A 26,607-nucleotide genomic window follows, 5' to 3' on the forward strand; every position below is an offset into this window, starting at 1 on the left:
CAAATCATTATTGATCTAATTATCTGTTCCGAATTTTTATTCAATTTATGTTCTGATTTTTTACATGATTTATATTGATGTGGCTGATCACATTTTAACTGTTTGTAAATTTTTAATCAAACAAACAACTGTATAATATTAATACACAATCTTTTCAATATGTTAAATATAATTATAAAAATCCTAAAAGGAAATTTCAAATAAAACTAAAATGTAACCAGATATTATAGTGACCATGAGAAAACGGGGTTTATGATTGATTAAAACAGTTTACATGTGAATACATAATTGTTAAATATCACAAAGAACACAATATACAATATTTTTAAACAACCGTAGTTTCACTTAGCCTATTATAGAATTAAACAAAAGAAAATGATTAGCCTAGCTCAATTCCGGAAGATTACCATTGAAGAAAATCTTCAAGTTTACAAAGATGATATAAGAAATTATCATAGCATGTTAAAGAGAAGAAAAGATGCTATTTTAAAAGGCACAAGTTAAAACTAGTTATGAAAAGAAATGGTAATGTTTTCTGGTCCACTATTTAGCAATTTCATAAAGGTCAAAAACTGATAAATCATTAATAAATTTTGCAACTTGGTATTTGTTTTTTACTCACTTTATTGATATTACCTATACAGTTACTCCTTTAGAAAGTGCCCATGTTGCTAACATTTATTTGGACCCAGATTTAACATTAGATGAATTAAATTCCTCCATTTGAAAAAAGCATTCAAACAAATCAAGCATTCTGGTTAATTTTTAAAATTGCTTTTGAATTCAGATAAAAATTTTAAGTAATTTTGGTCTAACTCTATGTATAATTCCATGAATTTTCCATCCTGGTATCCAGTAAAGTGGTGCATGATATTCAAAACAGGAGACATTAAACTCCCAAAAAAATTATTGACTGATTGCACTTCTTTCCATAATGAGAACTGTTTTGTTTCAATGCTTGCTGACAAGTTTGAAAATTGGTATCTGCATTCTAATTTGCTTCTTCCAAAACTCACTGAATTTACTATATTTTTATTACTATCTCTGATTCAACTCTCTTGCTTAAAAAGCACAGGAAGATGTTTGTCTTCAATTCTGTACATGTGCAACCTTGGTAGATTGGATATGTTAATGAAAAAAGATAGTGGATAATAAATTTTCAAATTCAGTTATGAAACTATTTTCTGAATATAAAGTTATACCATATCCCAAGAAAATGCCAATTTTTCTGAATTTAATCTATCACGTGTATCCCTTCAGGGTGATTCTCTTTTTCCATATCTGTTTAATTTCTACCTTCTTGGCACTGACTATCTCTTTAATAATCATCTCAATGAAATTGAAATTTTAAACATGTAAATTATTTATTGTGACATCGTCACATTGCAGATACAAATTTTAATAATATTTTAATTTAAAAAGTAAATTTGGGCCTCTGACCCCTAAGCTATCTATATCTGGTCTCTATTTTCATCTATCTAACTCTATATTTCTTTTAATGTGGTCTTAAATATTTCTAATGTTACATTAGAAATATTACTAATTCTTTTACTAAAGATTAGTAAAAGATTTCATCACAAGACAGGCAAATCAACCACAACTCAAAAAAATATACAGTCAAACCTGTTTTTATGCGGGGGATAGAGACCGCATTAAAAAAGACGCATTAAAAAAAATCGCACGAAACTTCACGAATGGCTGTAAAAAAATAGTTTTCGCAACACAATTAAAAAATATTTTTTTATGCGATCAACAGGGACCGCATAAAAAAAGTCTCACATAGAAAATAACTCAAAACCATACGAAATAGAATTTATTGACAACAGATGTCAGCACTTGACTGCATCGTCTGGTCTATCGTCTGTTTTACATATTTTTGTCCAGGTGGTGTTTTGTTGACTTAAAAAGTAAATTATTTCATTTTTCGCATATTCATGCAATAATATTACTATAATAAGTGCATTTATGCTATAATAAGTTTATTTAGCTATAATAAGTCAACGTGAGACATGACGAATCGCACGAAACTAGTCGCCAACTATACCGCACAAATAAAAAAATCGCACAAAAAAATCGCATAAATTAAAAATTCGCATTAAAAAAATCACACAAATAAAAATCGCACATAAAAAGAGCACATAAAAACAGGTTTGACTGTATATTGTTATTTGTCTTAGAATTATATACAGGTATACCTCGACTTACGTCCCTCTCGAGTTACGTCGTTCCCAATTTTACATCGTTTGTCAAAAAAGTATATGGAAAAATAAAAATCAAGTTTAAGTCAGTTTATTCGACTTTAAATCTGTCCGCCATAAACATTGAAGTCGTAATATCACTAGAAAAGCGTTGAAAGCACATAAAATCATATTAAAATATGTACATTTACAGTAAATGTTAATACAATCATCATAAATCCTAAGGAACGAACCATGAAAACATCTGTGTTTCTGTGTTGTCGTCTTATTTAGCGATCTTTAAGTGCTCATTATTGGCGTTTAGTTATGACGTAAGTCGTAGTTTCGACTTACGTCGTAACTACACGAGTAAATTCGACTTACGTCATTTTTCGACTTACGTTGCCTCTCCTGGAACCAATTACCGACGTAAGTCGAGGTATACCTGTACTGCAATAGTTTATTATAATTATATAGGATACTACATTTTTTAAATTATGTTTTTAATTACAAATGCACAAAAAATATAGGACATTCTATATCTTAAAAATTAAATAATGTCACTTACTGAGTAGCATTACAATTTGGAAGGTTATCAAATTGAAGCCAAAGTGTGAAATGTGATGCAGGCTTACGAAATATGCCAAAAATATTTGTGTTATTGGCTGTACTATAGATTACCACCTATGGAATTTTGGGACTTTGAGTATATATTTGAACTCAGGAGACCGAGATGAGTTCAACGATACCCTACTTTTGGACCGGAGACCAAAAATAAGAAAGTTACAATATTTACTATTTCTTGCTTTTTACAGTGCATTCCACGCCATTTCAGACTTTTCTGCCGCCTAGCAGTGACAGTCATCTCCCGGAGGCATAGGTTAGGTTTGTTGGACAAGCCATGATAGTGGCACATAGTAACTCGCTAACTAGCTGACTGCGAGCGATAGCGAGCGTGTCAGCGACTGAGAATGTCGGCAGCTGTAGGCCCCAAGGTCGAGGAGCACGAGGGTGTGCAAAAAGGATTTAACTCCAACTGCAGATGATCAGTGTGCTCGTGGATCAACATCTGCCTCTGTTGAAGGTATATATGGCTGACTTGCCAGACTGCCTGTTAAACACGCGATAGGCTTAGCAGAGAGAGCGATGCAACTCCCAATCACCAGAAAAAAGTATGATAACTTTCTTATTTTTGGTCTCCAGTCCAAAAGTATGGTATCATTGAACTCTTCTTGGTCCCCTCAGTTCAGAAATATACTCAAAGTCTCGAAATTCCATAGGTGGTAATCTATAGTATCCCAATGTTATTAATAAATGTATTGCTGGAAGTACAAGAATGGTGCTGAGAGTTAAAGTTATGCATATGAATCTATGGAAGAACATGATAAAGCTACTTTTTCCTAGAATGATTACTAGTAAACCAACACTTAACAACAACAATGAATCTATAAAGAAAACTTTGATAAAATTATGTGTCATGAGATGTTAATAAAAGTATGAAGAGTGCCTTGGAAACTGAATATTGATCACAAGACTGCCAGAATGAGATTCAGCCTGCAACATCTCTTGCACAATGAACAGAAGGAAAATAGTTTATCTTCTGAACTGCTATGGAGATGCAAGTTGGGTTTATTATTTTCTCCAAAAATTAAAATTTATCACCATAGAATAGAAGCACTTAGATTCCCTGGCCAAAAAGAAGTTTAAGGTGACTCAAATCAGCAAGCAAGATTCTTCTCACTGTGTTTTGGAATGTCAAAGAGGTGCTGTTGCTGGAAAACAGAAATGTGAATGCCAACATGTGACACAATGACAAGACTGAAAGAGCCATTCAACAAAGAGGCCAGGCCTTCTCTGTTCAGGCATCATCCTCCTTAATGACAATGCAAGACTCCACATGGTAGCAGTAACAGTATCCCCAAGTCAACAAATTTAGTTCAAATATTTATATATTCAATAAAACTACTAAATAAATTTTATTCTTTTTTTTTTAATTCAATTCAATTCATCTTTATTTGTAATAGGCCTTGGCCTGTTACAAGGGGAGTTATGATCAACATTCATTAAATAAACAGTTATATAGTTACAAATTTTTTAACAAAATTATACAAGTTATAAATAGATTTTAACTTAGCCACATGAAAAAACATATACATTTCTTTTTCCGAGGAGCACTCATTTAAAATATTTAAATCGAAACTTTGTCTTAGGACTATTGCTTTTTCGCATCCACAGACCAGATGAAATTTAGTGAAGTTTTCTAAACACCTCGGACATTCAATTTTAGAATAGATATAAATCTTGTTTTCAATCGTTATTACATCATTATTAAGGCGAAGCTGGACGAAGAACCTCTTAACACCAAAGGGGAGATTAAGCAACATGTAATTATTAATATTAGGGTAGTCCAGTATTATATTATATGAATTCGGCATCTTTCGTGTCCGGATATCCTCCACATCAAGTATCAATGAATTCTCCATTACATTTCTAGTAAGCTGTTTACATAAATCTTCACTAATCTCCAGAAGGTGTATAAACGGGCCCATCGAAAATCCAAAATTATTAATTACTCTAGTCAGGTGACTTACCCAGTTCTTTCTCGATTCTGTTCGTAATGATTTCCTATATAATTGGTTCAAAAGACTAAACAACAGCTGCCCACTGTCTCTCACCTTCATTAAAATTTTTACACATCTCTTAACCAACATTGACGTCATTCTGACTCTATTCAACTCTAATCTTAGTATACTTCCAGGGATTTTATAGTCCAGTAAAAACACTCTCCGTATGAACTTATTTTGAATCGCCTCTAACTTCTGATATTTTGGCAAACACCAAATTGGGGCTGCATAGCTTGTTGCATTTACAATTATTGAATTAAACAATTTAAATTGCGTTTGGGTGTTTTTTAATTTAATTTTTGAAAATAACATTCCTATACTTCCTATTAACTTATTTCCCTTGACCAGTGACATCTTGACTTGTTTTTCAAAGGACAACATAGGGGTTAAGATTACCCCTAAAAACTTCTTGGTCCCCTCATTTCATTGACTATTTTTAATTCCTCTTTATTAATATAAAATGACATGTTCTTCTTTGAAATCTTAGCACTATTTCTAAACACCATGATAGCTGATTTCTTCGGATTAATATTCAATTTTAATTTATTAAAATATAACATTGTTTGCTGAATTTTCCTCCGTAGAGCAGCAGCAGTGGGGGCGATTATCACAATATCATCTGCATAGACAATGGAGTGAACTATATTTTCTTCAATCAAGAATCCATCCTCTTCCCTTTCAAAACTGTTATTTAAATCAAAAGTATAAAAATTAAAGAGGTGGGGGGACCATGGGTCACCCTGTAACAGCCCACAATCTATCCTAAACGGCACCCACTGCATGTCATCTTATCTAATAGTCGCTTCATAGCTTCCAAATAACAATCCTATCATTTCTACCATTAAAGTCTCCGCTTGATAGTATCGCATTTTATTTTGAAGGTTTTTAATATTTACTGCATCATATGCCTTCTCTATATCTAGGAATAAGGCGAAAACTTTCTGTCTCTTCTTATACAGCTGAATTTGTACAATGGCCATTAACACAAATAGAGCTAACTGAGTCCCACCTTTTTTGACAAAGGCAAACTGCGTGGGATTCCTAAGATTTTCTCTATCAATCCATGCAATAAACCTGGAAAGCAGCACTGATGTAAACAGCTTACGAAACGTCGGTAATAATGCAATGGGACGGTAATTGCCAGGTATTAACCTTTCCCCTTTCTTGTATAACATGAAGAATATTACTTTGTTCCAGTCAACTGGAACTACTACTCTTGAATAAAAGCCATTATATTGTCTTGCAAGATAACTAAGTATAGATACTGGTAAACTTTTTATTAATTTATTAGGAATAGTATCTATACCTGGTGCTGATTTCACTTTAAGTTTCACAACGCAACTTTGTAATTCCTGGACACTAAACACTTCTTCACTAGTTTTTACCTCAGTATAAGATTCTTCCACATAAACTTGATCCATTTTATTACGATAATCGGCTGAGAACCCTTCAAAATACTGTAGCCAACTAGTGTACGGTACACAACTTGGCTCTCGTAAATAACCAATGGGTCGACGAAAATCATTTATGATATCCCAGAATACTTTCGAGTCCTTAGCTTCTATCAGCCTATCGTTAAGTTCGGATAAATATCTTTTCTTTTTTGCCTTCACAAAATTCCTGTACCATCTTTTGTTCTGTACATATTTCTTCCAGGCTGCTTCTTGATTTGTTTTCCTAAACTGAGCTAAACTCTTTTGCTTCCTTATCTTGTAGTAGTAACATCTATTGTCATACCAAATCTGTTTAAATCTCCGTGGTTCACATCCCTGCCTATACTTTACACGACACGCATCTATTATCGCAATTAGATTCTCATAATTATCAATTGGTCTGTGGAGTGATTCTTGGACTAATATCTCCTCAAACTTTTTTGGCAAATCTTGTGACAATTTCTGTTTATCAAACCTTCTACTTCCCAACGATCCCGCCTCTTTATGTTTCTGTAGTTTGTTCTGGCAGAACTCCACTCTTGGACAACAACAACTGTACTGGAAAATGATCTGAGTGATCAAGGTCAAGAATCGACAACTTTATACACTTACTAAGCAACTCCTCTGAACAAATGATATAATCTATGACTGACTTGCCAGTGTGACTTATAAACGTATATTCCGCTGGAATATCTCCGGTAAATCTCCCATTTAGCATAAAAAAATTATTTTCACGTGTAAAATTTAACAGTACTTCTCCATTATTGTTCAACACACTATCCTTCGATATCCTCGCATTATCAATTCTCAAACTTTTTCCTTTATATATCGTATCCAGTTTGTCGCCTATACATCCATTGAAATCTCCACCTAACACCCAAAGGTCGGAATATATTAACCATTGGTTGATTTTTTCTTGTATCTCTTCAATATGCCCTAGAGCAGCTGACGATGGGGATATATATACTAAAACGATTCCCAATCTCGCTTCTCTCCACAACAATTGTAGCCTCTGGTTTAATTCCACCAAGGCGAATATAAAACTGGAAGTAATATGTGTTTGCACTAGTTGACCAAACGATTTCTTTATTAATAGTAACAAACCCCCAGCTGGTCGACCAAATTTTTGTGGCTTTTGAGCATTACTATGTAGAATCCAAAACTTATCTTCTAGGGGTCTCTTCCCTATCTTATTTATATCTGGTATCCAAGTCTCTGTGAATCCCATTACTTCATGCGATTGTAAAAACTGCTTAACAGGGTCTTTATAGATTTTTTTAAAATAGACCTTGGATATTCCAAAAGCTTATGCTAATTTTATTTAGGATAGCCTGAATATTCTCCTCAACTTGGTCTAGAGGTAACAAGTTTAATGAACTCTCCTGGTGGCGATTACGATTTTCCTTAATATTAGTCTGTTTTTTAACATCAAATTCCAACCTCTCCTGCTCACGCCTCTCTCTATCAACAGTCTGGCGACTCATAAAAAATATTTAATCTGTATTACTTCTTCCAAATTTAAATCATACGTAAAGATATTACCATCTTTTATGAAGTAATCGTCTCTAACCTTTATTTTATGTCACATAAAAAGACATAAAATAAAAAAATAAAAAATAAATAAATTTTATTCAATATACAAAGAAAAGGAAGTTTAGAGAAAAGGGGAGATTATTTCAACAGCCTTTACAGTCTGGACCTTACACTAGGAGGACAGCATTTCATCAGCAGGGGGGAAAAGTTGTTTGAAACTTCAACCATACGCAGGGCATAGCGGTTTTTAACCAAGTGAAGCAATATGACAAATGCATCAATATGAGTGAAGACTATCCAAAGAAAATGAGAATGCCTATTCCTATCCATAATTTACTTGGTCTCCAGAATAAAAATTAACTATTGTTTTCAGGCCTATGATAACTCTGTTACTTTTAGTCTTTTGATTTACAACTGCAAAATCAGAAAGATAAGATGGCATTTTATTAATACAAAGATTACAGTCAGTATAATTATAGCACACAAAAGATTAGCAGCTTCTGATGACAAAGAGATAAATTCTGAAGAACTGAAAACAGAATGATGCTATCAAAACGTGAGTGTTTTTTTATTTTTTTTTACACGGTTACAGCAGGAACATTAACAATTAGATTATTCCATATATTTACAAATTTACATAATCAGAATTTATAATTTGCCAATTACTGTGCAGTTTAATTTTGCAATTTAAGAAATTAATCACAAAATTATTGTAATTTATTATCTGATGGTTTTTGCAATTTTTTGCATGATCACTCAGATTCCATATTATTATCATTTCTTCAAATAATTTCTTTCTTGAATAAAATTCTCATTAAAACATGGTTGACACAGAGATAAGATCAAAAGTATCTCTAAATCATTATTCAAAAGTAAATAACAATCATTTAATTAAGAATTAAACAGACAATTTATATAATCAAGTATTCCAAAGATTCAAGAAAACAACAGCATTCAAAAGAAAAAATTTGTTGTAGGATAATCACAAGTATAGTGATAAGTGCCTAGCCAAGTATGTGAGAAATCCCCCAAACCAAACCAAATTTTTTAATGGAGATTCTTCAACATTAAATCATAATGTAGCAATTTTCAAGTCCTTTATTCTTTTCAATCCATAGAAACTAAGGAAAATATGATTTTCAATCTAATTTTTCTTCACTTTATAAACATTTTACAAAGATTTTTAAAAATATGGTGCCATTTACATCATTTTGCATTAAAAAAAATTCATTTTAGATTTTTTGACAAAATCGTAATTTGAAAAATATTTTTTTCAAATACATTTTTTCTTATCAAAAACATGCAATACTCCAATTTTTCCTGTAAAGGTGTTTCCAAGAGGCAAGAAACATTTTTGTCAGATTTTTATAGGTGGACAGTAGTTAAAAAAAAAAAAAAAAGTAAAACCTGATTTTTAATAACCAAAATTATATTTTGATGCCAAATTGTATTAAAAATTATTGTAGAATTTTTTATAGCTATTACAGTTAAAAAGTCATCTGTATGGAAACTTTGATTATTTTTGAGGGGAAAAAAAATGTACTTTTCTCAAAAAATTTGATATTTTACAAAATATTGGAATACTTATTCTCTTCTCAATTCAAAAACGGCCTTAATAACAATATTAGAATATCCAGTTTAAAATTTGAACAGAAAACAATCAAAGCTTAAAAGACATCTTGGCTTTGAGAATTCCACAGTTATATAAGGTTTCCCAAATGAAACTAGTAAATACACCAATGCATAGTGCTTATCCAAAAATGTAAAACTGTCTGTTTATTATTTATTGCATTTCTGCTGAGAAAGATTCAAAATATTTTTTCAGTTCATTGACATCTATTACACTGGCATTTGAATGTGTTTGTGAATTGTTGGAAAAAATGGCATTTTATTGGACCTCAACTACAATTGCAGTTATTGTATACTGTATGAGTACAATGCATCTGCATGAAAATGAAACAAAACATCATCTGGTCAATGTATTACTATCATTTTATTTATGTATAAAAATAAATAAAATGATAGCCATATAAATAAATAATATAATTGCTAAAAGACAGATTTTGACAACTAAGATATATTATATGACAATTATTTGATAAAATATCTAAATCATCAATGAGACTGACTAATCACTCATCTAAAACAACCTTGAAAAGTTCATCTTTGTGTGATTCATGGAGAAAAATTATACTGTGAAAATAAGAAAACATCTTATGTTACAAAATATTTTTATTAATATGACACATTGATTCAGCAAAACAAAAATGTTGGCACAATAATATGTAATTGATACAAATTTAACAGATACTACTTGTAAATCTTAGTTAACAGTAGTCATTATAATTTCTAATTATTGTAAAAATCTAATTTCATGCATTGTATTTTTACCTTAAATTTATCAGTGTAAGAAAAACAGTGGCATCTAATATATTGGATGATAATAATTAAAAAGTAGTTGTTTAGAGCTCTCTGTAAATAAAACTATTAGGCAAATCTCAACCAAATTTTGTATACATATTGCTTCAAGTACATAATTTCAATTTTTGGAGAAAAATTTCAGTTCAAAATTAATATAATATAATTATATTAATTTTGGACAGCACATTAAGGGGATTTAATGTGATAAATAATATGCATATTAAGGGAATTTTATATTATGTTTTTTAATGAATTTTGGAAGTTAAGAAACAAAGTGTAATAATTTTATTTCAGTTATAAACATGATTACAGATATGGAATGTAGAATTGACACAAGATTAAGCAAAGTGAGCACCATTGAGTGTTCATCTGTCAAAGAATTGTGAAGAATGTTTTTTAACTCCTTTTATACTTGAAATTCATTATATACTTGATCCATTTTATCACCTGAATTCATTTTATACTTGAAATTTTTCCTGAAAATTAAAACTGCTTAACGGGAATAGCAAACAAACCAAGTAAAGATGAGATTTACTGAATAGTTCTTTCTACAGACAGCCTGTCTACTCTAGTTATGATCAACTTGTGTTAATAAAATAATACAATAAAATGTATTATTATTTTTAATAAATTTTCAAAAACAATTTAACAATTTTCATAGATTTTTAAAAATTTAATATCAAACAATCTGCTGGTTTTGTTGAACTCTATTAAAATTTATTTGGATATGTTTTTAAATTTTCTTTAACATTTTAATATTTCTTTAAGGTTTTACCTTAAAAAGATTTATTTATTTTATAAAATTTTGTCTACATCCAGAAACAAGATCATATCTAACTAAAAACATTTATTTCTGAGATTATAGCATAAAATTATTCCTAAAGATTGTCATCAATTATTTAGTAGTTCTAACTGATCTTTCTTAGTAATACATAAAAATCCTTAAGAAAGATTCTTCAAGACAATACATACAAATGTGTCTTTATTCCAATCCAGTCCTTTCAAATGCACATTTGAGGAATTAACAAATTTCACAGCAGAATCGACCTTTCTTTATAGGCTGCTCATCCGCATCTAAATGTAAAACTTCATGTATTGCTAAATTCATCCTGGCCATATTTTTATATTAAATGTATTTAATTTTATATGAAATGCCACTGCCAGAGGGTTATTTTAACTGTTTTACATTTAGAGGAGAACGAGCAGCCTATAAAGAAAAGTCGACTTAATCGTAAAATTTGTTAATTCCTCAAATGTACATTTGAAAGAACTGGGCTGGAATAAAGACACGTTTGTGTGTATTGTCTTGAAAATCTTTTTATGGATTTTTTATGTACTGCTAAATTCATCTGGCAATATTTTCATATTAAATGATCTTTCTTAGGTTCTCAACAGCGACACTGCTGGAAATGTACAAAAGGTCACTCATTTATTTCCTTTATTAAAAATATTGATTGCCTGAAATAAACAGTGGTTTGATTTATTTATTTAACATAAACTAGATAAATTAAAACTATTTTTTCCTTCAATTTCTACAAGCAAATATTCAATTACTTCGAAAGAAAAATTTGTACCTACATTAGCTGTTTTTCAGTAAATTTTAAAAACTTTGTTTAATGCATATTTTATACATAACATAGTATACTTGTTCTTTTCAGGAAATTGTTTACACCCATTCATTCTTTAAATAAATGCTTAGTATTATACAATTCATTATTGAATTGTTTTCTACATTTGTTAATACTCTCTTGATTTATGTATTTTTGGAATACATTATTTATTATTTTAATTAACTCAAAGACTGTTAGTTTCCTTTGTATCAAAATTTAATTTACTTTATTTATCTTCTGATTAAATTTATTCACAATGAATTCTGCATTTACATAATCCTTGAAAACTGTTCATTTTACTTTATAGAAATAGCCTTTATGAAATAAAATAAATATTTGATTTTTCATATAATTAACAAAAGTTAATAGAAAACCAATTGTATTATAATAGATTTATTTCATTTTCTCTATTTTTCTATACAGATGGGCTTTATCATTCTAAAAATAAAAATCCAGAAATGAATTGCATAACTTTCCCAGATTTGTCAGGAAACTTATGCAACTCATTGCTGAATTTTTAAATGTGGGCTGCTGTTTTGGGAGATGGATGTTTATTTGATTTAACACTAGAACTATTTTCTAACATTGTTAAAGATGTATTTTCTGATGAAGAGGAAGCATTCTGTAAAGACTGGGAAACACTGTGCACAGAGGAAGAACGCTTAGTTGACTGAGTCTGTAAATGAGATGTAGATACCGAATTTTTAACTGGCCTTTTCTCGTTAACAGCCGTATGTGCTGGAGGAAATTAGCGTGTGGCATGTCTACAGTAGAAGGTGATGTTTTACTTGTATTTGAAGTTGCCATTAATGCAAGTTAGCATGTCAAATTTTGTTTCTTAATTTTTACACCATCCTAAAATATCAAACAAATAGACACCAACACATACGTGCAGAATTTCTCCCCCTTTTTGACTTTTTGGGTTCAGGAGGTATTGAAACTTCAAGATTTGCAAAAAACCTGGAGGGTCAAATTTCACATTATTTCAATACTTTCCCATATTATACATAAAATAGCTGAGAAAGTAGTATTAGAAAAAGTGTAATTTTTGTTATGCTTCCAATAAAGTAGGTTTCTTGTAAATGACTATTTTTCATAAATTTTCCAAACATCTTTCATACGAATCAAAAACTAATAAATGTATCTAAATTTAAAAAAAATAACTTCTTTACATTTAACAAAGCAGATTTTTTTTTCTAAGTTATGATTTAGTCTTTTTATAAATATAAATATCCAAACCTAATAGTCATATATTAAAGCCAAATGATTACTGAATTATATCAGGCTGTATTACTACTAAATATTAATACTTGCCAGTAATTTAGCCCAATATAACTTGGCAATCCTTTGGCCTTAACATACATTTCTTAATAAAAAGACTACAAGTTAAATATTATGTAAAAAACACAATTCAAAATCAAAGCACAAAATTAAAAAAAGAGTTATTCAAAAAGAATCTAAAAAATATCATTATTACATACCTATTGATACATAAACTAAAATAGAAAAATAAATGATCTATTATTTATGTTAAAACTTAAAAATAATAATAATTTTATTCTTTTATACTACTTTTTTTTGATTATTTTTGGCTAACATATAAAAGAATAATGTGAGATCCAAGGGAGCATAATTGTTTTAACGTGTCTAAATTAATGTAACATTTAATTTAATGAAAAAATCATTTGTTGCTTATGTTGAGTCACAACAGGACTTTCTTTCATTTTTGAGGAAAGTTACTGTCATTTATGAGGGAAGATGTTAACTTTGATAACAATTCAACAAGAAATATCCTTGTTGCTTCACTCATCAGGTGACCCAAATTGTCCCTGATGACTGGACGATTGAAATAGAATAAATAGAACCAACCATGATAGACTAGGGCACGGAAACCCAGTTGAGACCTTCACACCTAGTGTTTTCCACCATCCCTCTGAAAATTCCCATAAATGCAGAAACAAATGAATTTTTCTCCAGAAGAAAAAAGGAAGAATTATAAAAAGCTTTAGAGGTAATATAATTTCGTTGTAAACTCTCTCTCCATTGGATAGAAATAGGGATAAGAGAAAAGTAGGATAATTCCTGTAAATTTTAAGAAAATCCATATAATCATATGTTTCTATTTAAATACATTAAACTAAATTTTTGTTGTTGTTAATCTCAATTTATATTTTGTTACAAGTATTAATAAATTTGAAATTTTATTGGATATTGAGTGTCTGGTTTCCTAAATATTTAAGGTCTAATTCCATCGTCTTACTCATGTATTACGACAATGAACATTCCCTCCTTTTTTTACTTCTGGTTGAACAACATACAAATTAGAATGCCTTAAAATTATTCTAACTGGTGTTGGAAATCCTGACATTTTGTTAAAATTATATTTATGACCATCCTGTACACATGTGATGGAGTTGACTTCAGTCCTGGAACTTCACAAGAAAAATAAAAAAAAGAGAAGTTCATTTATTAACAAATGTCTACAATAACCTAACAATAATGTAAAATATGATAACCTGCTTATATAAAAAATGAAAAAATCTAAATAAAATTCTGTAGAGTTATGTTATTTACAAAATATACAGTAAACAAAAACATTAAATCTAACTACCATAGAGACAGACTGATCATGCCAGACAAAAGAATCTCTCTCTGCAAGTTATTGAAAATCTATTTGTAGAAAATGGGAGTGGGAGTGAAAGTGATTTAGTGATCAATAAAAAAACTGAAACAATATTTAAAAATATAGATTTAAGTAGATTTAAACTTTTTATGAATAGTTTGAAATAAATTGCAGCTATTTTAATAGAAATATAATTTTTTGGGAATCAATTAAGATAAATTATAAAATAATGTAAAAAATTATTAAATTAATTCTAAAAGTGATGATGTACTTTCAATCAAATTCTTCTATCACAGAGAAAAATGCTTAAACATTATAAATAAAATGTTAATATTTAGAAATTTTTAAATAATACATAAAAATTAACAAAAACCTACATACCGTTTTCATTTCTGACGGCAAGAAATTCGCCTTTGTTGAAAACGATTATCTTATCTTCTGCAGTCTTTGGAGAATGACGTAGAATTGGAGGAATAATTGTGGGTGGTGGCGGTGACTGAAAAGGTTGATATTGTAGTCGAATTCGTTTACTTGATCTTGGGATGGAATTTTCTGTTTCTGGAGTGGCTGTGCGTTTAGGACGCTTTTTATTAATGGAGGGAGAAGACTGAGATGGATGTTTATTTGATTTAACACTAGAACTATTTTCTAACATTGTTAAAGATGTATTTTCTGATGAAGAGGAAGCATTCTGTAAAGACTGGGAAACACTGTGCACAGAGGAAGAACGCTTAGTTGACTGAGTCTGTAAATGAGATGTAGATACCGAATTTTTAACTGGCCTTTTCTCGTTAACAGCCGTATGTGCTGGAGGAAATTAGCGTGTGGCATGTCTACAGTAGAAGGTGATGTTTTACTTGTATTTGAAGTTACCCCCGGCGAATGTCTTCGGAGACGATTACTGCCTGATGTGTGACGAGTTGATCTACCTTCTTGTATGGCTGATGGGGTGGCAGGTTTTATAATGGGTCTTTCTGATAATTTTCCATTCTGAAAAAAAAAAAAAACATATATATATATTTTAAATAATTAAAACAATCTTAAAAGATCATTTTTCTTTTGTTATTAGTCAAATAATGAATATTAAATACAGCTGATTTTAAATCTTTAAATTCATACTTCTTAAATTTAAATTCTAAAATATTATTTAATTTCAAATAAAATCACATATCTATTATACTAAACAAATATTAAAATGTGTTCCTTCCCACACACTCAATGAAATCCTTTTGAATAGTCTCTCTTATGTATAAGTTTACAACTTTTATTAATACTGATTAGTGTATTTCTTATGTTTAAAACTTAGTTACTAAAATTTACATATTTAATCATCATAAGATGATGACTATGTTTTGGGATGATTTACATTACTGATTAAGCATATCCATATAGAATAACTGACTCAAGTATAAAAGTGTTCAAAAAACATTCTAAACATGAGAAATTTTTAAAATATAAATAATTTACAAGCAATAATTATAACTGCTTTCAACAAAATAATTTTAAAACATTTTAATAGTATGTTAGTTAAAAATATTGATTGGAATGAATGAGTTTTCAATAACAACTAAAAGCATTGTTACTGCTATTAATAGTAATTTAGTTTTAAATAAAATGCAAGAATATAATATAAAAAATTGTATCCCTAAAGTCTGTTGCGAGAAAAAGATGATAGCATGTTTTAAATCCAAACATTAATCCATTTGCATATAAATTTTGAGAAATTGAAATATCTAATTCATTAATTTTACTGTTGAAATGGTTCTCAACCTATGTTCTGCAAACTTGCCCCAAGTGGTCCACATACACACCGAAAAAATTTTTTAAAACTTTTTATTGCATATTTATTCCAATGTACTACAACAAAGTACATTACTTATAGAAAATTCCTAGTTTACTATTTCACACAAGTCAAAGTTTATTAGTTCACTGCTTCAATGTTTCATGAGAATAGTATACATGAAATTCCTTATTGATTTTTGAATATATTAATGTTAGTACTCTGCATAATAAAAAAAAAATATATACATATATATATATATATATATATATATGAATGGCATTCTGAAGCCTCAGAAAGGTTGAGAACCATTGTGTTATATAATTAATCTGATACATACAAGAAAGACATCGGCCATACATGAAGTGTTTAGCCGGCAAAAAAGAAGGTAAGGGAAGAGGGAAGAAGGGGGGAGAGGAGATAGACAGTAGAGAAAGATAGGATCCCTCTGAATGGCATACATATGGCTACAGTACCCTCTATGTTTGATGTTGGCATGCAGTTTTTATGCTGCAAGGCCATAGTCCCCCAAACAGTCTAAAATAAAACCTGAGTGTAACGAACACCAATAATGGAATGCCGTCATGAATAGCTAAGTGTAGAAGTTAGTGCCAAGTGGCTGTTAGTAAGAAGACTTGTATCTACTTAATACTAATAAAACTGAACGCAATTGCGAATCTTAATACTACTTTAACAGCTAGACAGACAGTGCGAAAAGGAAACGAACACAATGACAAACTAGACAAGACAAATGGGCAAGACCCCAATTTTTTTTTTTTTTTTTTAAACATTAACTTACTCACTAACTAAACTAACATACCATAACCTAGGATGAACCTAACCAGAGGACTAAAGCTAACAAACTCTAATCTAATTTAACCTAACCTATCATATCCTAAATGGAAAACAAGCTAAGAGTCCCTAATCTTACAATTAGGATTAACCAAATTTAGACTGTAAAAGAAGAAAGAAAAAAGAATTAAAACACAAGTTAAAAGGCAGCTAAATGCTGACAGTTAAAATAAAAAACGCAAGGTAAAGCTAACTGCCATCCTTGAACCTGGAGCGAGTGCTCCCAAGAGCCCCACTAAGGGATATAAATGTGAGTAGAATGAGTAGATGATGGAATATTTTAAGAGTGTAAATGAGTTGGTACAGATTGCAAGGCCAGTTATACTCTTCAAGATTAGCAGCTCTCATTAAACTATCCCTAATGTGATTGTACCTATTGCAGCAAAAAACTAAGTGAAATGGTGTTTGGTCCTCCTGAATACCACAATTGCATTGTGGATTGTCCCCAAGGTTAAATCTATGCAAGTATTGCCTAAAGTTGTTGTGTCCTGTAAGTAGCTGAGTGAGGGTGTAACTGGGGTAAAAGTGGCGACGAATCACAGTAGTGTCAACCTTGGGGATGAAAGTGTAAGTGAACCTACCAGTGGTGTCATAGTCCCAGTTGTCTTGCCAGAGAATAAAGATTTGCTTCTTGACATGATTGTTGATGTACAAGGTAGGAATGTAAATAGAGATTTCAGTCTTTAATGTGGTCTTAAACATTTTGACTTGTTTTTAAGTGCCCATACTATCAACTTACATAAGTCCTGAGGAAAGGCTGATCGTACAAACTCCCTGTTTTTGGAGGTTTGTGTTTTTGTTATAAGTAAAGAAAAACATATAGTATAAAATATGAACTAATTCATAGTTTTTTTTGATGGTACAAATGAGCAGACACAATGCTAAATGCTATTAAATAAAAAAGTCTCTGAATGCACAGAAGCAAGGTTGTAATTGTACAAAAGGAACCTACCAACACCTAAGCTTAGAATAGTTGAGTACAGTTGCAGAATGAATTAAATTTACATACAAATAACCAAATATTTGAATACTTTTATGTGCTATCACAAAAACCATGCAGTTTATGAATTACAGGGCTTAAAGCAGTCATGGCAATAAAAAAAAGTGAGAAAAGAGAGTTCACACTGAAAAAAAGCTAAAAAAGCTAATAGTGTTAAAATGAACGAAAACAGGCGTTATTAAAAAAACACACAAACGAACACATATTTTGTATCAATAACATTGCATATGATATTAGATTGATTATTAAGTGGATTGATAAGATTAAATATAAAAATAGTAATATATGAAAATAAGATTAAATATGAAAATAGTTATACTCCAGAAAAGTGACCAGTAAGACTGCATTAAGCCAGAACAGGCCCGCATTAAGTTTTCATGTGCCCCGTACAGAATTCCCACCGTTACACAGCAAAGCAAATGGAATAGTAACAACTACCAGAATGTGTTTCCATATAACATGCCAAATTTCAAATGCCATTTATTTCAAGGTACATTTTTTGATTTCTTCATAAAAAAAATGTAATTAAAGAAGAAAAAAAAACAACTGGCAGAATCAGTGGGTTGCATGTTCATTATATAGCAGGGGTGGGCAAGCAAAAGTTCAGTGGGAGCCGAAATGTAGGATTTTGCAAAATGCATGGGAGCCACAGTTCTGTACTTTTTTATTCTGTACTGCAGTTCTGTACCTGGATTTTATTATATAATATAGAACAAATATTGAATTTTTTTAATAAACATATTTTCACAAAATTGTGGAAATAAAACTGTAAAAATAATAATAAAAAGCAGAAATTAACACTTTCAGCAAGAGCCACATAAAATTCAAAAAGAGCCGCATGCGGCTCTCGGAGTCTCATTTGCCCACGTCTGTTATATAGCAATACCACTAGTAATTGTGACCCAATCATTTATTTGGTAATTTTATCAATATTTTTTAAATGATTAAAAATAAAATTACAGCATTCATTACTGGTAATACTAGTCTCCAAATCTATTCCCCTGAATACAATAAAACAATTTGTTAGTCATTCGACCCACAACTGACAGAGAAGAGAGTTTATAAAAACAATGTAATTAAACATTTAGCAGTTTGTTGTCCTTCACAGTGGGGAACCAGCAAAGTCTATTACTTTCACGGGAAAAAATATACAAAGCTTTCTACTACCCTCAAGTTGAAAAATATACAATCCCATGAAATTTAACAAATCTGATGTTAATAAGCAAATGATGAAATTATTTACAGAGAGTTGATATTTGATAAGTTTAGTTTTTTGCTCTTATAGATCAAATTACAGAAATTATAAATAAAAATCTCATTTTTTAAAAATTAAAATCATGAAATTTCGCTCACAAAAGATCGAGATGGAACACACACTTTTCATTTTTATAATCGCTTTGTTTTATTAGACACAGATATTATTCCTATATAGATTTATTAATTATAATAAACATACATTATGTATAAAATTACATTAAAATAACACTGTAATTAATGTCTGAAATGAAAAAGTAATTGAATCGAATCTCGCCTCCATATTAATTAACGCCGTTGTTATGGGGGGCCTAGTAGAAGCTGTAATTTTCTGGGGAGGGGCACCAGGTTAACTGGGGGGTGTGCCCACCCATGCCCGTTCCTGGCTACGCCCATGTTAACGCGCCACAGTAATTAATTGATTACATTGCATCAAATTAAATAATTTATAAAAATTGAAATAATAAATATGTTTATAAAATAATTGGCTGTATCTGTTCGCAATGATAATGTAAAACACACTGTACTTATAGTTTAGCATTTCCGATATTTAATTTATTTTTGAATTTTAAAATATAAGAAAAACAATTTTTTAAATAAAGTTTTACGCATTTATATCTGCAACTTTAGATAATACAACAATATAAGAATCCATCAAAAAAGTTAATTAATAATAATTAAAATCAAGAAAAAATATAAGTTTCTTTCGAGGTAAGGAAACTTGTAAAGTCAGGTACGCGATCACATGATGCCCATCTCCCCACTTTGCGTAACCAAATGGTCGAGGTTGAAATAAAACTCCAGCAGAAGTAAAAACAAACATTGGCGCATGTATAAGACAATAAACTTGAACGGGAGCGAAGATGAAACATGACACCATGTAATTTATGCTAATTACTTTCTAATATTAAAATATTAAAATCTTCAATAAATTATAATTAAATTAATTTTTTGACTGAGTTCGACTAGAAGCATATCGAAAAGCTAGATTAAAATGAAAATAGCGGTTTTTCGATGCTAAATATTTACAAATTAATTTTTTAATTTGGTGCCAGATTGACCGCAGCTGTTCGAATGCGCATGTGCATGAAGAGTTTTATAGTTTGTCGAAATGGAAAATGAAGGACACCGTTAGAATGCAGAAAACCATGGTGCATGCCAAATATATAAGCACCCACTTAAAACCAAACTTTTGTCTTTGTCTAAAGATTGTCTCTACAGAAGTTATTAATATTTAGGATATTAGTTTAAAATCTTGTATTTCCTGGCACGAGATTCGCTCGATCTTTAATTTTACAGAGTACCGAACTAGAAAGAGACAAGCTTTGAAACGAGTTTCCTACAACATTTTATTTAATAATAACAGTAAAAATCAAATTTATTATTGCTCAACAATTATTTTTTCGATTTTTCTACGGTAGTCAAAAACGAGTAAATGTCATCGTTTAAGCTAAAGAATAGCAGGTGGTTGGGAAGAAGTTTGCTTAGCAACTTACTTCAGAAAGTATTGGGTTCTATACGATTTTCCGTTGCTAAAACATGAGTTTCTACTGTTAGTATTAAATAAAATCTATTTCTTTCTTTTGTCCACTGCACTTAAATAAATACAAATGCTAAAAATAATGCTGTATAAAAATCACTCTTAATACCGAACTAGAAGTGTACTTGACTTAATGCAGCGTGATTATATTGAAGCGCTGCGAAGATTGGTATTTCACAAGGATACAAGCAAGGAGAACCCACGTGCAAATTCCTACAGCATGTGCAGAGTATCAAGCTTTGGGAAGCTCCTTGTTTTGTTAATCTATATAAATGTAGTACACTACATGTGTGTACGACAGTGCCTTAACATGTTGCACACAGTCCATAAGGCATACGGGGAAGTGCTGGTTGCTATTTCGCTCCTGAGCGCATTTACAAAAAAAAAATTTCACATGGGAAGTGAAAAAAGCTAAAAAAGTGAGTTTTTCTCAGAAAAAGCTAAAAAAAGAGAGGAGCTATGAAAAAAAGCTAAAAAAGCTAAAAAAGAGAGTCACTTTAAGCCCTGGAATTATTAAAGAATGGCAAAGATAGGAAAACAGCAAAAGGGCAACCAGAACCCCAATGTACTCCATTCCTGTCACAGATGAAAGATTTAACCAACAACTGGTGTATATTGGTTCTACAATAGATCTTTAACAAGCAGACTGGCAGAGCAAAAACATAATATTGATACCAATAATCCAGTACTCATTTAGTACAACATGTAACAGAGCCTGAAATATCTACAAACCTTAACAAGGCCAAATTATTTCGGCGAGCACAAACTGCAAACATTAGAAATATTACAAATATTTAAGGCCACATTAAAAGGAGAATGTATAAATCAGACTGAATCTCTATTGGCCACATGGTAATCTTTACATGATAATCTATGTGAAAACATTTCATTACAAGATAAGCAAATCAACCATAACACACAAATATATATTATACCATGTTTTTTTTAAATTATGTTTTTATCTATGAATGCAAGAGAAATATAGGATGTTCTATATCTTAAAAATTAAATAACATCACTTACTGAGTAACAATGCAATACAATTTCAATTTCAAACTTTAGCAAATTGAAGCTAGTGTGAAACCTGATACAAGCTTATAAAATATGCTGAAAATGTTTGTGTTCTCAATAAATTTGTTTTCTGGAAATGCAAAGATGAGGTAGAGATTTTCAGATTAATAAAAATATTTTATTACAAATATTATTATTAGAAAATATTGAATTTCCAATTCTATTAATACACATATTTTATGCTAAATGTCTAAAATATTTAAATGTTCAGTGCAGTTCAGTACAGTATAAAAAAAAAAGAAAAATTTTGACATAATTCTCTTTCTTGGAAACAATGTACGATTTAATTACAAGAGTTTAATAATTCAATCTTTCAATGCAAACAATTATATTACAACATACAAAATTTATAATCATTTTTTCATTCTATGCAGTTCTGTGACCAAATATGCTTTACGAAGAGATTTAAATAATAAATTTGTTGTTGTTATGACTCCTTTTAATCATGTCATTTAAAATACAACCCACTGTATGCATAATTTCTCGATTGCAGATTTCAGTCTAATACGTAATAAAACAGAAATCTTTTATTGCATATTAGACTGGAAAACTTCTAAAATAACAACGCTTTAAAATATTTAGTATGTCACTGAGTTAATTACCATTAACTGAAATTATCTGTTTACTCAATTAATAAAACAGCAGTATTTAATTTAATCATTAATAATGTTACTTGCTAAATAAATTAAAATTTATAAATTTATACTTTATTTTGACTAACTTATTTAAAAAATAAGAATACAAAACCAATTTTTAAATACAGTTTCAGTATTCCTTTCAAAAGATTAAAAATCTTGGAAAGTATAAAAAATTCTAGACAGCTACAAATGATAGACCACTTAGAACACATGGATATATTCCAATAAAAGATTCAATAAGAACAAATTGTGCTTCAATGCTAAAGGCAATCTGTTTTCTAATTAAAAATCTCTGATCAAAACACTCATTTAATTAACATAAAATATAGTAATTATTTTTGTAATCTAAAAACTCCACTATATATACAGAAATAAAGTAGAAAGATTTAATTGCACTAAAAATTTAAATATATATACATAAAGAGTTGTTCAAGTGCTTTGAAATCAAATGATTTCTCTTCTAGGAATATAACAAATAAAATGAACTTGTGAAAAATAATACAAAGGTGAGTGCCTCCATGATGAGAACTTGCATTTTAAAAGCCTTCCTGAGAATGAACTGCTTGAACAGAGCAAAAAATTTAAGTATATGGAGCACAGTTCTAAAAATGCTTCGTTCTGAATGTGTATGGTAAAAAATTTCTCCAAATAAAGCAGTTTGTTTATAATGGAGTAGAATAATCTGTTAAAGCATTTCTCTCTAATTTTTGTAGTCTTCCATCAATCAAAATATAAAACATATGCGAATACATATTTTAAAGTATTTCAGATTTTCATATTAATATTCTTTATTCAAACAAAAACAAACAAACACATTGTTCTTACAATTTATTTATGCATTGTCTTAAAACATTTATTTTCAAAATCTAAAATTCTAAAAATTAAAATGTTTCAAGTCTTCTAAACAGAATTTTCAATCCGTTTCTTCATTCTTTTTAATTAAAAAATAATAGTATAAGTACTCGCATACAGACAAAATGTCAATATTTCACTAAAAGCCAGACAAAATTTTGTATCTTCCTGGCTTCTTCCAAATGTTTTTTTTTTTATAAAAGTAATCTGTACTTATTTTGTATTTCCTATAACTCTGAGATCTTAAAATACAGTACATCAAAAATTGTTCAAATACATTTCTTAATAATAATATCATTCATAAACTTTGGTTTTACTTCATTTGAAAAACTTTATATTGTCCATGTTGTTTAAATATATTTATACAAAAATATATAATTATGTTTGAACAATTTGAATAATATAAAGTCGCAATTTCCAAAATGGAGAAAATATTTAGAATGTAAGTACAAAACTTGTCAGAATGTAAGTACAAAAAGTCAGAATGAATTAATAGAATAAGGCAATGCAACACTTAGGTGATCTGATAAAATGTGTCTTTCAAGAAAACTTTCTATGGCAAACTGGTCCTATTTAGGTGGTAGAATTGAAGAAAATCAGAAATATTCCACATAACTAGCTGGTTGGTGAAGCGCAAACTTGTGACCAATTATCTGTGTTCTGGGGTTTTATCCACTCAGCCACTGGAAGGCAGAACTTACATCAGACTAATAAAAGTGGTCAAAAATATAATGATACAATTATGTTGGTATAAGTTTATATTTTTTGACTTCTATCAGTTTTAATCAGTGAAATATAGTTAATATTTTTATATTAATACTTTCATGTAATAAAAGTATATGTAAATGCATATTGTATATTGTTGAAAAACAAATTCATCAGTAGCTATTTTGATTTTGCTGTCAATGTCAAATATCCTATTATTGGAAATATTATAAAGCACTCTATATAAATAAATTCATTGATGATAAAATTTCCTTCTGGTTATGCATTTACACAGCAATGGTAAAAATGGTAAAATTTCCAAGTTAAGAAATTTTGAATACTTTTAGCAACGTAAAGCTAGTGTTGTCAGTTCCTAAGTTTTCTCTTAGCTTTATAAGCTAGAAAAAAATTACCAACAATCGCCTAAAAATCAGGCTATAAATATTGGCAAGCTGAGGTCGCGGGTTCAAGCCCCGCCCCGGGTCAGTTCTTTTATTCCAGAAGGTTCTAAATTTATTTATTATTTATTTAAAATTATTAACTTAGATAAGAGATGGCACCTAACATCTACCTCTAGTAACAAATTTACTATATATCTATATTTTTATTAGCCAATTTATAGCCCAATTTTTAGGTGATCATTGGTAATTTATTATATACTCATTGGGCTTATAGATGTTTATATTTTATAAGCTATACTTCAAATATACTTAAAGCAATTAAGCAAAAACAAAAGTTTAATGCTTTTTTTTATTATTTGTTTACCGTATCTACTCGCATATAGGACAAGGTGTGACTTTAAAGATCAAAATAAAAGAAATAAGATTTATTAATACAATTCTAATTTTATTTTGTTTAATCACAAATAAAATATCAAATGCACATAAATGCACACATTGTCCTGCAAAAAATAGTGTTATTTTAAACTTCAAGAAAAAATCTTGTAAAATCAACATAATTTGGTCAGGTAAAGCTGGACAATCAGGAACCTTTTTTGCCACTCGAATCCACTCTCCGTTGAATACACTTATGAGTTTTTCAGAATAATCATCTGTTTTCACATGGGAATGGATAAAACTTATATCCAGCTCCCATGTGATTTTGGAATTCAATTCAAAAGCTTTGCTTTCCCTATTGCTATTTATCTTTACTTCTGACAATACACAAGAACGATTCAAACGACCCAGATAAAATACTTTTGTTTTTAAAAACAAGAGGGTGAGCATCCGGTAAAAAATGCGAATTCATGGTTCACAAAAATTATTGCAAACATGCAAAGAACCCTTCGTTTGTGTATACAGGACGACCGAAGTTTTTGAAGCGGTGAGAAATGAATAAAAATCTCGTCTTATATGCGAGTAAATATGGTATATTTTATCGTTTATATTTTTTATTTGCCTGTAAATAAGTTTCTTCTATTTTCTTTCTTTTTTGATAAAAATCATATTTTAAATGTTTCAGTAAAGTTTGTTGAAAACATAACCACTATGTGATGCTGCAACTATTCAAAAACTATTGGTGACAATTTCCTAAAATGAAAAAGACAGAAGGAAAAAGCTATTTAAATTTATTGTTCTTTTGTTCCGATTTGTCCATTGTATGTGAGAAGGATGCAATTAGTTTATCATGTGCCCGTGAAATTGTTAATAAGTTAAGGTACTGTACATCCTACATGGCAGCAACTGCAAACACACTTCCAAGCAGAGCAGACAGACTGGTTCAAGCAAATGTGTGTCCAGAGCAACCACATTTAGCATTTAGTGACCACCAGATGATGCTTCTACGTGTGCTAGAAGCAGCTATCAAGCAAATTTGATAGATGTTTCCACTGCTTCCAAAGATGATGTTTTCAAAGAAGAAAATGGCTGATTTTGTAGATGAATGAAAACAAAATGACAAATAAATTGTATGTATATGTAGTATATACTTTAATAATTTCTGATTTTGTAAATGCAACATTTTAAAAATAATTTTTTTTAAACTTATTCTATGCACATTCTTTATATTTGTTGTGTATCTAGTTAGTAATAACATTTACCTTTCAAATTTACTGTTTTATAATGCTTGTCATATTTTCCATAGTAGGCATTCGACAAAGTCATCTCACTGCCATTTTGTAAACAGCACACATCACTCTGGACAGAAGTCGCTCGCAAGTTGGAAGCTGCCCACAGGATGTACCATTATAGTAACAGGCCTAGGAGTGCTATTTCCCCTTTGAAAAAGTGAGAAAAGTGAGTTGAAATACAGAAAAAGTGAATAAAAAGTGAGTGCAATAGTGACAAAACAAAGTGAAAACACAGAAGGAAAACTCAGCAAAACAGCAGTAAAAATTGTTATTTCTTTTTATTCTGTTATGGTTAAACACATTTTAAAAATTTCTGTATATACTGTAATATAGTAGCCACTCGTTATATCGCGTTTTTTTGGTCCCCTAAATTTTAAAAGCATTTGAGTCAATTAATTTTAAATTACCAATTACCACTGAATTTCT

General features: G+C 29.9%; 2 protein-coding genes across 4 annotated transcripts in view; both read right to left on the reverse strand.

The window, feature by feature from the left end:
• The window catches only part of LOC136988684 (poly [ADP-ribose] polymerase tankyrase-like), an 88,167-nt gene extending 73,091 nt beyond the window's left edge, over nt 1-15,076 (reverse strand). For all 3 annotated transcript variants that reach the window (XM_067286609.1, XM_067286610.1, XM_067286608.1), the window contains exon 1: nt 14,803-15,076. In XM_067286609.1, coding sequence (XP_067142710.1) covers nt 14,803-15,076 — 274 coding nt within the window. The remainder of the gene's footprint in view (nt 1-14,802) is intronic.
• A 2-nt stretch (nt 15,077-15,078) lies between these two features.
• Nucleotides 15,079-26,607, reverse strand: part of LOC136988685 (uncharacterized) — a 66,993-nt gene continuing 55,464 nt past the window's right edge. The window contains exon 3 of the mRNA XM_067286611.1: nt 15,079-15,411. Within this exon, the coding sequence (XP_067142712.1) occupies nt 15,079-15,411 (333 nt within the window). The remainder of the gene's footprint in view (nt 15,412-26,607) is intronic.

Source organism: Centruroides vittatus, unplaced genomic scaffold, assembly GCF_030686945.1.
Source record: "Centruroides vittatus isolate TY-2023 unplaced genomic scaffold, ASM3068694v2 scaffold_384, whole genome shotgun sequence".
NCBI classification, from domain to species: Eukaryota; Metazoa; Arthropoda; class Arachnida; order Scorpiones; family Buthidae; genus Centruroides; species Centruroides vittatus.